This window comes from Lipotes vexillifer, unplaced genomic scaffold (assembly GCF_000442215.2).
Source record: "Lipotes vexillifer unplaced genomic scaffold, Lipotes_vexillifer_v1.1 scaffold155, whole genome shotgun sequence".
NCBI classification, from domain to species: Eukaryota; Metazoa; Chordata; class Mammalia; order Artiodactyla; family Lipotidae; genus Lipotes; species Lipotes vexillifer.
This window is the reverse complement of record NW_006779813.1, coordinates 1,885,742-1,900,308: the sequence shown is the minus strand read 5'-3', so window position 1 is coordinate 1,900,308 and position 14,567 is coordinate 1,885,742. Positions and strand designations below refer to the sequence as shown.

Sequence of the window (14,567 nt, the reverse complement as noted above, 5' to 3'; positions counted from 1 at the left end):
AAGAAAAAAAAAAAAAAAAAAAAAAGGCAGCAGACAGTGGAAGAAGGCTTAGGGCAAGGGGTTATCCCCATGTGCCTCTTTCCTTTTATCAGGGAAGGAACTTTTCAGAAGTGCCTTGGAAGATGATGGGGTTCAGGACATGCTACCCCAAAATACAACCCCTTGGCATATTGAATATTTTAAGCTGAAGGAATTTGAGAAAATGCCAGATACAGGAAGGTGGCTCTAGCCTTTCCCCCCCGAAGCAGGTCATAAAGCAGGTCATAAAACCCTCATGTGAGAGGTGCTCTCTGTTATACCCAGAGGAAAAGAAGACAAAGGGGCACCAAGAAGAATTCAAACAGCCTTGCTAAGTTTCCCCTGGCTCACTACACTTACCTCATACTCCTTGACCTGTCATATTTTCATGACTCTCTACTGTTCATCAAATCTAGCATAAAAATACTCAGGCTTACTCATGTCTTTGGGTCTTTATTTCCTTATGAAGGTTTCCATGTCACATAAAACTTATATTAAATAAATATGGATGCTTTTCTGTTAGTCTCTGTCAGTTTAACTTTCGGACTCAGCCACAGGCCCTAAAAGGGTTGAGGCAAACTTTTTTCCTCCCCTACAAAGACTTGCCCTAATGTCTCGTTGACCAGAACTAGTGAGTTCCACAGTCGAACTTGGCTGCAAGAGAGACTAAGTGAGTATCTGAATCTTTTACTTCTCCAGATGGGAAAGACCAAGAAATAAGAAAGAAGTTGGAAAAGCTGTTGGGTTTTCAGTGTCTGACACACCTTAGTCTAGCCACCCAGTTGCAGTTGGAAACTCTCGTAGTTAGACTTGAAGGAGCAGTTGATGTACACAGCTGATAGCCCAATTTCTGATGTCTGGAAGTTATTTTTCTGGAGTGACCCCACTGGACTGAGAAAGGAACTTTTTTTCTTCCACTTTTTGGTCTCCTGACTATGAACAGACTCTCATTTTTTGCTTGTCATAAACAATACATGCAAAATTACAACTTCTAGAATGTACCATTCCAGCGGCTCATTTGGACTTTGTCTCTTCTTAACACTGATTTCACATTCTAGAATGCAACGACCCAGCCAGAGTTGCTGAAATCTTGAAAATTGTAGCCCTTAAGAGATATAGAAAGAGAAGTGATGGTGACAGGATAGGGTGGGAGGAATTGGACTATGGAGCAAAACCTTCTGACCCTCCGAAAAAGCAGCTCCGGGGGAGTCTGTGGAGATGTCATCCTTTTATTGATGAAAATTCTCTCACGAGGGGTGCTGAGTGAGAGTTTGTGGAGAGCTAAAATATTACCGCCCTAGTTTATACATTAGGCCCATATTTGCATTTTATTTAGGGGTAAGTTCTAACTCATTGATGAATATATCTGGCTTTAATTCTATTGTAATTTTCCATCTCTTTTCATCTTTTCAAGGGGATTTTCAATAGATAGTTAAGAGGGGGTGAATCTGGAGAACAAACCAGCAGCCATTTTACCCAGAGGCCTCTGATGTCTCCAGAGATTTTCAACGTGTGTCAGTTGTGGTGAGCGAGGGACTTCTGAAAATTGGCAAAGTCTTCAGAAAGGATCTTCATCCCATCAATGATTATTAAACATTGGGAAAAATAGTAACATACATATCTGTACTTCAAGATTTCATACATATGTAGATGTGATTGAAAAAAAGGTTTTAATTCAAAGTGCGAGTGAATGCAGAGTAGCTTTCTGTCATTCTATATTTTCTAATCAATAAATATAAAACTGTGAAAACTATTATGTGAGAATTTGAAGTTGTTTTTCTATTTAAAAAGGAGTCCAGGACTTCCCTGGTGGTGCAGTGGTTAAGAATCCACCTACCAATGCAGGGGACACCGGTTCGAGCCCTGGTCTGGCAAGATCCCACATGCCACAGAGCAACTAAGCCCGTGCGCCACAACTACTGAGCCTGTGCTCTAGAGCCCGTGAGCCACAACTACTGAGCCCGTGAGCCACAACTACTGAGCCCACGTGCCACAACTACTGAAGCCTGCATGCCTAGAGCCCGTGCTCCGCAACAAGAGAAGCCACCGCAATGAGAAGCCTGCGCACTGCAACAAAGAGTAGCCCCCGCTTGCCACAACTAGAGAAAGCCCGCGTGCAGCAGCGAAGACCCAACGCAGCCAAAAATAAAAATTAATTAATTAATTAATTAGAATAAATAAATAAAGGAGTCCAGGTTTTTCCATTTAAAAAAGGAGTCCAGGTACTCAAAAATGGTTGAGAATCACCCTCAGCGCTTTAAAAATTCTTTAGTTAAGGAAATGAAATGCAGAAAAAATAATATTGTAAAGCCTGTGGATGTAAAGTTCTTAGGAAGAGCACCTTATTTACTAAAAATGAATACCTAGACGGCCACCTCAGGGTCAAGGGGAAAGCCCATGGGTCATGTTGGTAATACAGTGGTGGGCTATGGGAGACAGAGGGAGAATAGGAGAAAAGGCCAAGAAGCAAGAATTTTCGTGTATGTGTGTGTGTGTGTGTGTGTGTGTGTGTGTGTGTGTGAGAGAGAGAGAGAGAGAGACAGACAGACAGACAGAGACAGAGACAGAGACAGAGAGATATCAAGAAAGAATGGCCTAGGGCTTCCCTGGTGGCGCAGTGGTTGAGAGTCCGCCTGCCGATGCAGGGGACACGGGTTTGTGCCCCGGTCTGGGAAGATCCCACATGCCGCGGAGCGGCTGGGGCCATGAGCCATGGCCGCTGGGCCTGCGCGTCCGGAGCCTGTGCTCCGCAACGGGAGAGGCCACAGCAGTGAGAGGCCTGCGTACCGCAAAAAAAAAAAAAAAAGTGATCAGAAACCACAAGACTCCTAAGGTGTACCGGGTGTGGTTGAGGATGGACGAGGGCAGAGGAGCAAAGGCAGGGTTTGAGCAAGGTGGAGGGCGTGTGGATTTAACGTTATGGGGGCTGGAGCTACTTTTGTTTAAATATTAAAAGAATGGTGATCCCATAGAGCTGAAGGATTTACAGCCGTGCAGGTGGAGCTTTCCAAGACTCCCTAATTCTTTCACCACTATTATCACTTTCAGAAACTTTTCTTGATTTCTATAAACCAGTAGGATCTCTTCCGAAGAATTCCTCCTTTCATGATACTTATCACACAAAAGTTTCATAACATGGTCCCTACTTACACCTTCAGATCTTTTCATAACCCTCTTTCTCCTGCTTTGAACTCTGTGCTTTCATCAGACAAAAATATTCGTAGTTCCCTGAGTGTGCCATTCTCTCCTTTCCAAACTTGTCTACAAGCTATCTTCTCTGCTTAGAATTCTCTCTGTAAATCTATTGGCCTCAGTGATACTTTCTTGACTCAGCTTAGCCATACTGTCTTCCAGGATCCTTCAAAAACTGGCTGAGCTGCCCCCTGTGCACTACTGTGGCATTATGTGTCTGGCCACCTCCTCCGTTGTAGGTTTCCTGATCTCTTCTCTCTCATCACCAATTGTTAATAAGTATTTGCATTGCATGAATGTCACTGGGTTCACCATTGGACCCAGGGTCTAGCATCATGTCTGATTTCTAGGAGACACTCAATATTTGCTAAATGATTGTCTTGTCATTATTTAGACTCTTATCTCTCTGATGAGTTGGTAAAACTTGGACCTGGATAATGTCTTAGATATCTTTTTTTTTTTTTTTTACTGTGAAGTATCCGGCACTGTGCCTCTCACACAGTAGGTGGTCAAGAAGTATTGCAGAATTAAATGCTCTTTAGTTCAGTTCAACAAACACTTCTTCACTCACTCACTGATTTAACAATTAAGCATGTACTCCATGGCAGTACTGTCTTGGACACAGACGGCAGACAGTTTCAACTATATGGACAGTGCAATCAGCACGGTGGTCAATCCAAGCACAGTGCTGACACATTTCCTAGGTTACAAGATGGCTGTACTTGTGCCATTTGCATGTGATCCCTGATGGAAATCCAGAGGAAAAGGCATAATTCCTCCCTCTTATGAGCTACCCAGTACTTTCTAAACACTTGCAGTTAGCTCAGAGCTCTGATAAGTACAAGAATATATATTTTATCTGGGAATTTATAATCTTATAGAAAAAGACGTGTCACATGGAAAATTAGAGAATAGCTAAAACAGAATGCAAAAAAGTTCTGAAAGGCGTATACTGGGTACCCCAATTCACAGATCAGATCACGGAACAGACCAGGAAGTAGAAACATTGGTGCTGGATGGTATTATCATTCAAGTGGGCAAGACCCTGGCTTGGATTTAGGATACTGAGGTTTGGATCTCTGGGCTATTATCCATGCTACATGGAGCAAGTAACTTTGCTTCTCTCCCAGAGGTACCTTGGCTTAATGCTGAAAGTACAATCTGGAATCAGAGCGTCTGGTTAGTTACCAGCTAGACCCTGACATGTCCCTTAATCTTTCTGTTCCTCTGCATCCTCATTCCTAAAATAAAGATAATATTACATAACTCATAAAGTTTTATGAGAATAAATGAGATAGACGAGTGGCTGATGCATGCTGGTAAGTGCTTGGTAAATGTTAACTGTTGCTCTCTTAGCCTCAGTTTCCTTATCTGTGAACTGGGGGGTAATATTACCTCATTGGGTTGCCCACAAAAATCATTCAACAAAGATCTGTTTAGTCTGAGTCTATGGGGGAAAATCTCCATAACACTGAAGTAAAACTTTGAAACAGTCACTTACTGATAGCAAAGGAAGTAAAATGATACCTTGTTTCCAACATAACAATTCTGCCTTTTCATAAATTCTTGAATTCCTTTGTTTTTGGCAATACCTACACAATTGGGCTTATATCATTAAAAATTCTTCCTGTGATTTTGCCTTGGGCTTTCCACAATTTTGTTTCCCAATAGAAATGAAATATTCATTAGCTTAGGGATGTTCTTTCACGATGCCAACTGATTAAAATTACAACTTTTTCCCCTATTCTTTTTTCTTCACGTCTCTATTTTATTTTATTTATTTTATTTTTGTTTTTTGGCCACGTCACGTGGCATGCAGGATTTTTAGTTCCCTGACCAGGGATCGAACCGTTGTCTCTGCAGCGGAAGGGTGGAGTCTTAACCACTGGACTGCCAGGGAATTCCCTCCGCTATTCTTTTTTTTTTTTTTGCGGTACGCGGGCCTCTCACTGTGGGGCCTCTCCCGTTGAGGAGCACAGGTTCCGGACGCGCAGGCTCAGCGGCCATGGCTCACGGGCCCCGCCGCTCCGCGGCATGTGGGATCTTCCCGGACCAGGGCACAAACCTGCGTCCCCTGCATTGGCAGGCGGACTCTCAACCACTGCGCCACCAGGGAAGCCCCCCCGGCCTTCCCTATTCTTAAAAAACGTTGCACATCTGAGGCTGAGATCCCATATCTAAATTAGCATTGCACATGGCTCCCAAATTCCACAAAGTGTGGGAAACAGGTGCATGCAGGAGCAATACATTATAAAAAATAATAATAATAATATAAATAAAATAATATGGTTGTAGCTAACAGCCCCAGAGCCTAGTAATGCCAGGCAGACCTGTGTCATGAATGTTTTTGAGAAACAATTACTTCCAAGGGAAGCACAATTTACCAGTTTAAAGTTTAATAACCCTTGATTTACTTAAGGGAAAAAAAATACTCCTGTAAGTCAAACAAAGGACTGCTTTTCTCCCTGATATTTTGGTACAACAGTGTAAAGTGAGTCATGCTCAAAAAGAATGAAAACGCCTAAAATGAGAATAATGTGATAAATTAGTTTAGTCTTATCACTTCTGCCTAAATTGTATAGAAAAATTGGTATATCACTGAAGCATAGCCATTTTGCAAATGCATAAATGAATGTGCTGCGATGCAGGAAGAAAAGTGATACCAAGGAGCCAAAACAGAACAAAACAAAATAGAAAAAAACTCGTGTGAATTTATGATTTACTATGGAAGTAATATATTTGGCTTAACATTTCAGCTGGGAAATACTTGGAGGGATTTCAGGTTCTGTGCCTTTTTTTTTTTTTTTTTTTGTGGCGTTCCGCACAGCTTGTGGGATCTTAGTTTCCTGATCAGGGACTGAACTCGGGCCCTCAGCAGTGAAAGCGCAGAGTCCTAACCACTGGACCACCAGGGAAGTCCCAGAGATTGGGTACTTTTTGAGGGAAGATGGGATGGGAAATTATCCTCATTTGGTATTTGGTCAAATAGCTCCTTGGGAAGAAGCACATTTCAGCCTTTCTCCTTTCTTACCACCGTGACTTGGTGTACTTTCATGTGGCTTTCATTGCCTTATTTTATTCGCTAATGCATCCTCTTGGAGAAGACTTCATAAGAAAAAAATTGAACTTGGGAGTCCCGACTCCATTCAATTTAAGAATCTTATAAAGCCAGTTCTTGCTCATACAATCTGAATAAAAAGCTGCTTCAAACCTTTAAAAGCCCAAAGTTAATTCCACACTCATGCAGGCCTGTTTGGAGCTTTTAGAACCTTTTGAACCCTGAGGCTAAATAGTATTATTCTTCAGTTCCTCCTAGTGAGATGATGCTATGAAGCCAGATTCAAGAACTAAGTATTCTTGAATGAAAAACACCATACCACACATCTACATCAATTAAAAACTGCATCTTAAGATTCACCTCAGATACATACATGTAAATTGGAGTTTCCGCAGGCAGTTCCAGGGTGGACTCATTGTATTTTGAGTTCTGTTTTTATCAGCTTCTAAAGGTCCAGACCACTGAAAAGTACCTCCTTGAGAATTCACAAAAAACATACCTGAGGGATCACAGTAGGGTCCTACCAGCTACCACCAGTCTCTTTCCTAAGAACGCAGCCACTCAGGTCCTGCTGGCAATGTTACCGGACAGAAGGGTAATGTTTAAAATATTTAACAACTGGACAGAGGCACTGACCTATCGGAATAGACATTGGCTATAAAACCTGTTCAGGCACGCTGCTGTTTGCTGGCTAATTTCAAGCCCTCTGGGTCAATGGAACTGTTGGTGGCTCCTTGGCCTGGCCTTGTCTGCCAGGCCCTGCCAACACAGGCATTCACAATACATGCCTGCTGCTGCAACAGCCTAGAGGTGGTTTGTGGCAAGCGGCAATCTCTCTGCTCTCTCTGTGATGTGATATTAAAGGGGAAGAGAGGCCTGCTGCATGAGCCAAACACCACCCAGAGTTGGCGGTGAAACAGCTCCCACCATGTTTATTTAGAGCCTCTCCCTTCTGAGATCCCAGAGAAGCCATTTGCCCATGCCTCACTGTCACAAAAAGCCTCAAATTTAGACTTTTGATATGATTTCCAAGTGAGGTTAAATGTACAGCCTCAGAGATAAGCTGAATGAAGGGAAAGGGGAGATGGTTATCTTTAAATCTGGTCTTATTTCCAGTCCAAGAAAGTCTATCGTCCCTCATAAATTTAAATGTCTATAAATTCTGTCATTTCCTTGGGAATATCAAGCTACACAACATTTTTTTTTGCTGTTGTAATTGCCATCAATTTGTTAAATACACGTTTTTAAGAACACAATTTTTGTCAAGGGTTTTGTCACTTTTTCTTTTGATACTTAATACTGTATAGATTTTATTAAAAATTTTATCTCTGCTTTTTTTTAAGGTATAGCTGATTTACAATATTATATTAGTTTCAGATGTCACTTTTTAATATATGGAAAGCTGGAAACATGGGAATGGCCAAGGCCTGGGTCTTCCCAATGTGACCAGTCTGTTGGTCTCACAGCCAAAGCTCTGTGGTCAGGTCAAGCTGGTCAGTCTGACCTTCTCTTCCCCGGTGATGTTTGTTCCCCAAAGTCTCCTCAGTCTGTCTTACAAGTAGACTTCCCCTTGGGCTGCCTGAGGAAGCCTGAGAAAGCCAGACCTGACTCAATTCAAGAGGGTCTGTTTTAGGCTAATCCTGAGAGCCCAAGGCTCACAGCAGGAGCACAGTAAATATGCCCCAACCTCAAAAACATGGCCTGCATAACCAGAGTGGTGATGGACCTGAGGTTTGCTAATGTGATGCTGACTCAGCAGCCGGCTCAGGGCCACAAGGGATGAGAGGGGAGCAAGGAAGCAGCGAGGCTGCAGGTCTTTCTTTCTCCACCTCTCCCCTTTCCACTAAAGAGGCGCCATGTTTACTTGTCTTAACATACTGATCACCTACTCAGCTTCCATTTGCAGAAAGGAGTTCACAGCTTTAAACAAGTTTGAGAACAACTGCCATAGGGTATTCACCTCATTAGCAGAAGTGTGCATTTCTTAAATCTCAGACTGTGGCATCTCAGGTTTAGAAGGGTCTTGGAGGGGATGAAGTGCAGCCCTTTCAGCTGGTTCGGAGTCCAGTTCTAGCGATCTGGGTTCCACTGCTTTCGGCAGCTGGATCTGCAGCGCGGAGAACCGACACTCATACGGTGAATATTGTTCTTGTTTTCTGACCTTTTGGGCAGATCTGAGAGGAAAATGCAGCGCTGGTGGGGTAATGGGGGACTTAAGGAAACCCTCCTCCTAGCCAGTTGTTTGAATCATGAATTAGAAGAGCCTGGGAGACCCAGCTCCTGAGATGAAGGAGCAGGCCCCCTGGGCCACAGGTCACCAGGGTCAGCTTTGATCAGCCACCGCGTGAATGTGGGCCAACCACACATCTTCTGGACTCATGCTCTCCTTGTGTAAGATGCCCCAGCAGTCCATGTTCCTCACCTCATCTATATCTGTTGTTGGCTCGAGGTAGCGAGATTTAAAATTGAGCTCAACCTGCCCTACAAGGTCAAGTATAATGCGTCTATGAACACTGAAAGGTTTACTAAAAATGTACCCACTTTGAGCCATAGCTTTTTGAAAATGAATTTAAATTCATTAGCTTCTAGCCATTGAAACAGAGCATTCTTTCCAGTTTAGAGGGGTTAGCCAAGGAAAACCTGCCAACACTTTTCATTACCCACAATAGCATTAAGGGGGTACAATCAAAGAGATTAAGGTTTTTGTTTTGTTTCATTTTTCAATATCTCAAATGTTTTAATGACCTTGTCCTGGGTTGTATAACTCATTCCTCTTTGCACGTTAATTTTTTCATCTAGGAATATAGAACAACTTGCTACCTTCAAATGCAGGAAAAGTAGGATAATTTAAGCTTGTTTTAAATACTCAGAATTTCCTGGATGAAACTATGGAAGTTTAAAATATAAAGAAGTTGAAAGGAGTATTTGTCAAATATTTCATTAAACCTCAACATCTTCGTAAATCATACAAAAATACAATCCCAGTTGGAGAGGTGAAGTAACTTGTCAAAATCATAGAGCAAGTCCGTACTATGGATTCATTATACACATAGATCTGTATAATTGCCTTTGGGTACCAAGAAAGTTTAAGATAATTTATGAAAACTTACAAAAGTAATAATAAAAGGTTTGTATTTGTCTAAATATAAACGACATACAGCACCCATCAAAGCTGTATTAATTCAGGATTTAAGAAAAACATTTAAGTTTCCTCTTCTACAGGATAAAGGTTCATTTAAAATTAAATGTAAAAGATAATTTACGGTATTTGTTCATTTATCATTTCTTTTCAATGGCATAAACAGTTGCACTATAAATTGAATTTTGTGTGTGTATTCAACCTTTACAAGCACACATACATCTTACCTTCCTTTGGGATCACTGTGAACTTGGGCAATTTAACCTATTAAGAGTGGTACACTGTGCTTTCAAAGACGTATCAAAACTAAATAGTCCATTTTTTATTGTTACCATGGAGGCCCCTCCAGGGCAAAGTTTCTTTTCATCTTCTTTGTGACATTTATCAGTGACTCTATCTAGTTAACCCTTTTGTCAATATCACCACCTCAGCTCACCCTAGAGCTCAATCTTGCAGGAATTCAGAGAGAAGAACTTTGCCACTCTTTCTCTTTACCCCTGAATACAAGTTTCCTTTGTCTCCTCTTAGACTTAGGAACCAAAGATCACACTTAGACAAAGGGACAGCTCTGCTGAAGAGCGGGCTGAGGTATAGTGTAAGGTGACCCCAGATATTCATTCTTGACTAGAAGGAGGGAAGCAAGGGAAGGCTGAGCGGAGAGAGGGCAGGGGATAAGGAGAGGGTCTCAGTTCCCAAGGAGGGGCCGCTCAGTTCCTCCCTGAGAGGGGTTGTGGATTCAATTCTAAGATCATCAAACCCGCCATGCAAACATAAGTACACAGATCCATCCCAAGGTGAAAGGTAAAATGCCTTTCATATCATTTCGTGTTTTTGGTTATGCCTGAAATTCCAATATATGGCGTGGGAGTGTATTATATGATTAGAGGGAGCAGAGCTGAGGGAAGCGGTGGGAAGCAGGGCATTATTTGTGTTTGATTTCATTTCATATTACGATTAGTTCCTATTCCTTTGAGGACAAACTAACTGAATAGGAAAAGGCAACTAAAGGTGTGCAATGTGTTTGTGAAAATTGTAAATGTGGGAGTGAAGAAAGGCGTTTGGTTTAGCAAAGATACTGAAATGAATTAAAACTTTTCCAAATTTCACCTCTGGAAGGAAAAGTATTAAACAAACCTCAGTCTGAAAGGCCAGTTTTAAAGAAAGCAGGGGGAACCAAGCAGAGGTTTTAGGCTGTAAATAATGCTCAAATTCATTACAAACAGATGCTGGGAACTTAAAAAGAAAGTTGTATTTATTCATTATATAACTAAGAATTTTATGAAGCTTCCTTAAAATGCTGATTTTTGAAATGGTGGTTATAATGTCCACTTGTTACAGATTATCCATTTGTGACAATAAATGAAAAAGTGTGTGTATGCGGGGGTGTGTGTGGGTGTGTTTACACGTGTGATTATCCTGCCAGTCAATTTCTCCAAATGAAAAAGATTTATACATCATACCGTCAACACGGCGGAGGGCACCCGGCTTATGAGTAGTGGGACTTCAACCTTCACATTAGAGCTCCTTGTCACTCCTCCCAGCAGATCCTGTCCCCTCGTCTCCAGGCACCTAGCACGCTCACGTGTACACACACACACACACACACACACACACACACACACACACGAGTAAGACACGCGCCCAGCTCGCTCCTCTCGCGGTCCCCGAGCCCTGCAGCCTCGCTTTACCTCTCGCCCAGGGAGGATGCCGGCCGCCGCTGGCTCTGTCGCTGCCGTCAGTCTCGGCTGCTGGCCCCTTCGGTTTCAGCAGACTGGGGCCCTCTGCGTTTTCAACAGGTACCATGGTCACGTAGAAGTTACAGCCGTTCCCTGGGCACTAAACCACCCTGACTTCCCCCACTGACACGAGCGGTCACTTTCCCCATGGTCGCATGCTAAAGAAAGGTGAAAAAAAAACTTCGGGCAAAGCCAATGTGATTTGTGACCAACTTTGTTTCTATTTCCGAAAGCTTTGCCCTTTTCGGTGACACAGGCTCTTGCTATTCCAAGCAGCCTATCACAGGCAGTGGGAGGGCCGAATCTCCGGAGGATTGTTTTTTTTACCTTCAGATGCAGAGCTGGAAGCAAAGGATTTCCAGGCTTGGGAACCGGAGCTCTGACAGTGTTTGGCCCTTAGCTGGGGGCGTGGTGGGGGGGGGGGTTAGCTCTTGTATTCCTGCACCTTTGAAAAGAGGCACAGAAAAGAATCAGGCAGATTCAAGCCCAGGCTGAGAGTGAGGGCCCAGAATACTCACAGATGGTATTAGTTAATCTTGCACAGGGAGAAACAATTTAGGCAAAGACATACCAGAAGGAAAAGTGTGTCAATTTTTCAGCAAGATGGTTATTCCAAGAGCAGTGACACTTAGCAAATTCAACAAAGCATGAAACATCTTCATTGTTTCAACCTGATTTTGCCCTAGGTGAGTGCTGTATATACTCTCCCTCTCCAAGACCTGTCAGACAAATCAAGGCCTGAGACCAAGTGTACACAAACTCAGAATGCCCAGGTTCTTCGGACTTTTTATACCCTGGGGTTACAGCAAACTATCGCAGTTTATTTATGCATAGCTGTCTTTAAGGAAGGAACTAACCCTGAATCTTCTGTCGAGATCAATGCCTGATAGCCTGATTGTAGGAGGAGGGGCATTTCCAGTTCTGAGCGTCCAGAGTGAATGGACCATGGTGTGGCTGTGGTGTCGTCCAATCGGAAACAAAAGCAGGGCCTGAGAAGGAAGATTTTTTTTTTCCTGATTGGTGAGTATATTTCTATAAAGGTCTTACCAAATGATCCATTTTTGGGGAAAAAAACAAAAACAAAAACTTGTGAGGCATGTACCCATATTACAGAGAGGAAAATGGAGGCAAAGTGACTTGCCCCAAACATCACAGCTAGTCAGTGGCAGAGCTGAGACCAGGAATCCAGGTGGTCTAATGCCATAACTTGCCTATATCCCAACCTCCCAGCCTTGTCATTCTCTGATTTTCTTGGTTTCCGTCACTTTCAGCCCTTCTTGACCTTAAGAAGATGACATGAAATACAGCTTTTGTCCTAATCGTTCCTCTGGACAGAGAAACGAGTTCTTGCTTGTATAGGCAGAAGCTGAACTACACAGAACTCACTTTTGGCATTTTGGCTGGATCCTAACACAGCTCTAAATTAACTTATCATTGGTACATTACTTTTGCTCATCACTAGATATTTCTGTATCTTTCTTATCCTTCGGGGAATCAGGCAACAAATGGAAACAAACCTGTGATGATTCAACTGGTATTGATTATGCACCTGTTTATGTCTGCTGCTAGTGCTGGAAAATGGCAGTTCTTTAAGCATAGCCCAGCCCCCCCCCTTTTTTTTTTTTGCGGTACACGGGCTTCTCATTGTTGTGGCCTCTCCCGTCGCAGAGCACAGGCTCCAGATGCGCAGGCTCAGCGGCCATGGCTCAGGGGCCCAGCCGCTTCGCGGCATGTGGGATCTTCCCGGACCGGGGCACGAACCCGTGTCCCCTGCATCGGCAGGCGGACGCTCAACCACTGCACCACCAGGGAAGCCCAGCCCAGCCCCCTTTTGATTCAGAAGTGAGTAGTTCAGACTCCAACAGATCAGCTTGTCCCCACTAAAGAATGTGTGGTACAATGATGCTTTTGTTTTTATTTGTTTCCAGAATGTGTTATCATTGTAGGAGCAACAGTTTTTGTCTGCGAGACACATGTATTTCTCATCAGCTCTCTGTATTATCTTGGCTTCTATCTACTCTCTGCTGGGAATCAACGAACTCAGTTGGTAGACATGTTTTTGCAGTGGGTCAGTTGTATAATTGCTTTGTTTAATGATCTCAGGCCCCGTGTCTCCAGCAGCTTCCTGGCACCATGGACGTGTTAAGCTGTTTGCTATAGTCTTTGACCAAGTAGAAGATAAACCTAATTCCAGAATCCCTTACTACGGTGAAGAGCAATTCAGCAATTCTCACTTTGCTTTCTGTAGCCGAACCACACAGGAGCTCCTAAGGCATAAACCAAGGTGAAATCCAAAGGAATAAGCACATTATGTGACTGAACACATGGCTCCTGGTGCCCCTAATCCTGTTCTTCATTCCACTGTTAACCTGATGTGGGCCACTGGCTCTCCCAAGCTCTGTTCTGTGCTCAATTTACTCTCTTAAACTCAGAGAAAATTTAGGAGAAAAATTCTTTTCACCTAGGCTAATGGGGCATATTCTCCTGCCGAAATTTCCTGAAGAACCCTGTACTTTTCCTTCACAGTATTTTGTACACTGATCATGTTACAGTTTTATTATAATTACATGCAGTGATGTGACTAAATCTGCCTTTTTCTGCTAGATAGCAGGCTCCATGACAGAGTGGACCATTTCTGTTTGGTTTACTATGGATATTCCAAGTGCCTGGCCAGAATGAATACTCAGTAAATATTTGCTGGCTAACAGACTGATCCCTATAAATCCAACTAACTTTAGCATGACTAGAATGTAAGTTCCACGAGGGCAGGCACTTATGTCTGTACCGGGTACTCATCCATCTCTGTGTCTCCAGCTCTTAGCACAGTGCCAGGCATGCAGCACACCCTCAATAAATATGTGTTAAATAAGTGAGTGCAGGGACTTCCCTGGTGGTCCAGAATCTGCCTTCTAATACGGGGGACGCAGGTTCGATCCCCGGGCGGGGAACTAAGATCCTACATGCCACGGGGCAACTAAGCCCATGCACTGCAACTAGAGAGCCCATGCGCCACAACTAGAGAGCAACCTGCACACCACATCAAAGAGCCCACGCGCAGCAACAAAAGATTCCGCGTGCCACAGCTAAGACCCGAGGCAGCCAAAATTAAATAAATGAAAAGATTACAGTGTATGGAAAAACCTACCCTGCAAACTACTTTGGGAAGAAAGAGATGGGCAGCCAGAGCTGAGGGGTATGAACAAAGTCCTTTTCCTCACTTCATTCCATTCAAATTTCTACAAGCAAATAAATAAATAAACAAATAAATAGATGAGTGCTCACAAATGGAGCATTTAGTGAGCTGGATAACTATGTAGTTTTTAAAAACTCATTTGACGATTGTCTCTAACACTTCGTCGTTTCTCTCTCCTTTCTGGTACTATCTTTAGAGCAAGTATCACCACAGGCTGTCCCTCCTTAATAG

At 43.1% G+C, this 14,567-nt stretch overlaps 1 protein-coding gene across 1 annotated transcript in view; it reads right to left on the bottom strand.

Annotated features, from left to right (window-relative positions):
* Positions 1-11,369, bottom strand: part of SLC2A12 (solute carrier family 2 member 12) — a 56,791-nt gene extending 45,422 nt beyond the window's left edge. Inside the window, exon 1 of the mRNA XM_007452988.1 lies at positions 11,096-11,369. Coding sequence (XP_007453050.1) covers positions 11,096-11,210 — 115 coding nt within the window. The 5' untranslated portion in view covers positions 11,211-11,369. The remainder of the gene's footprint in view (positions 1-11,095) is intronic.
* Positions 11,370-14,567: the final 3,198 nt, after the last annotated feature.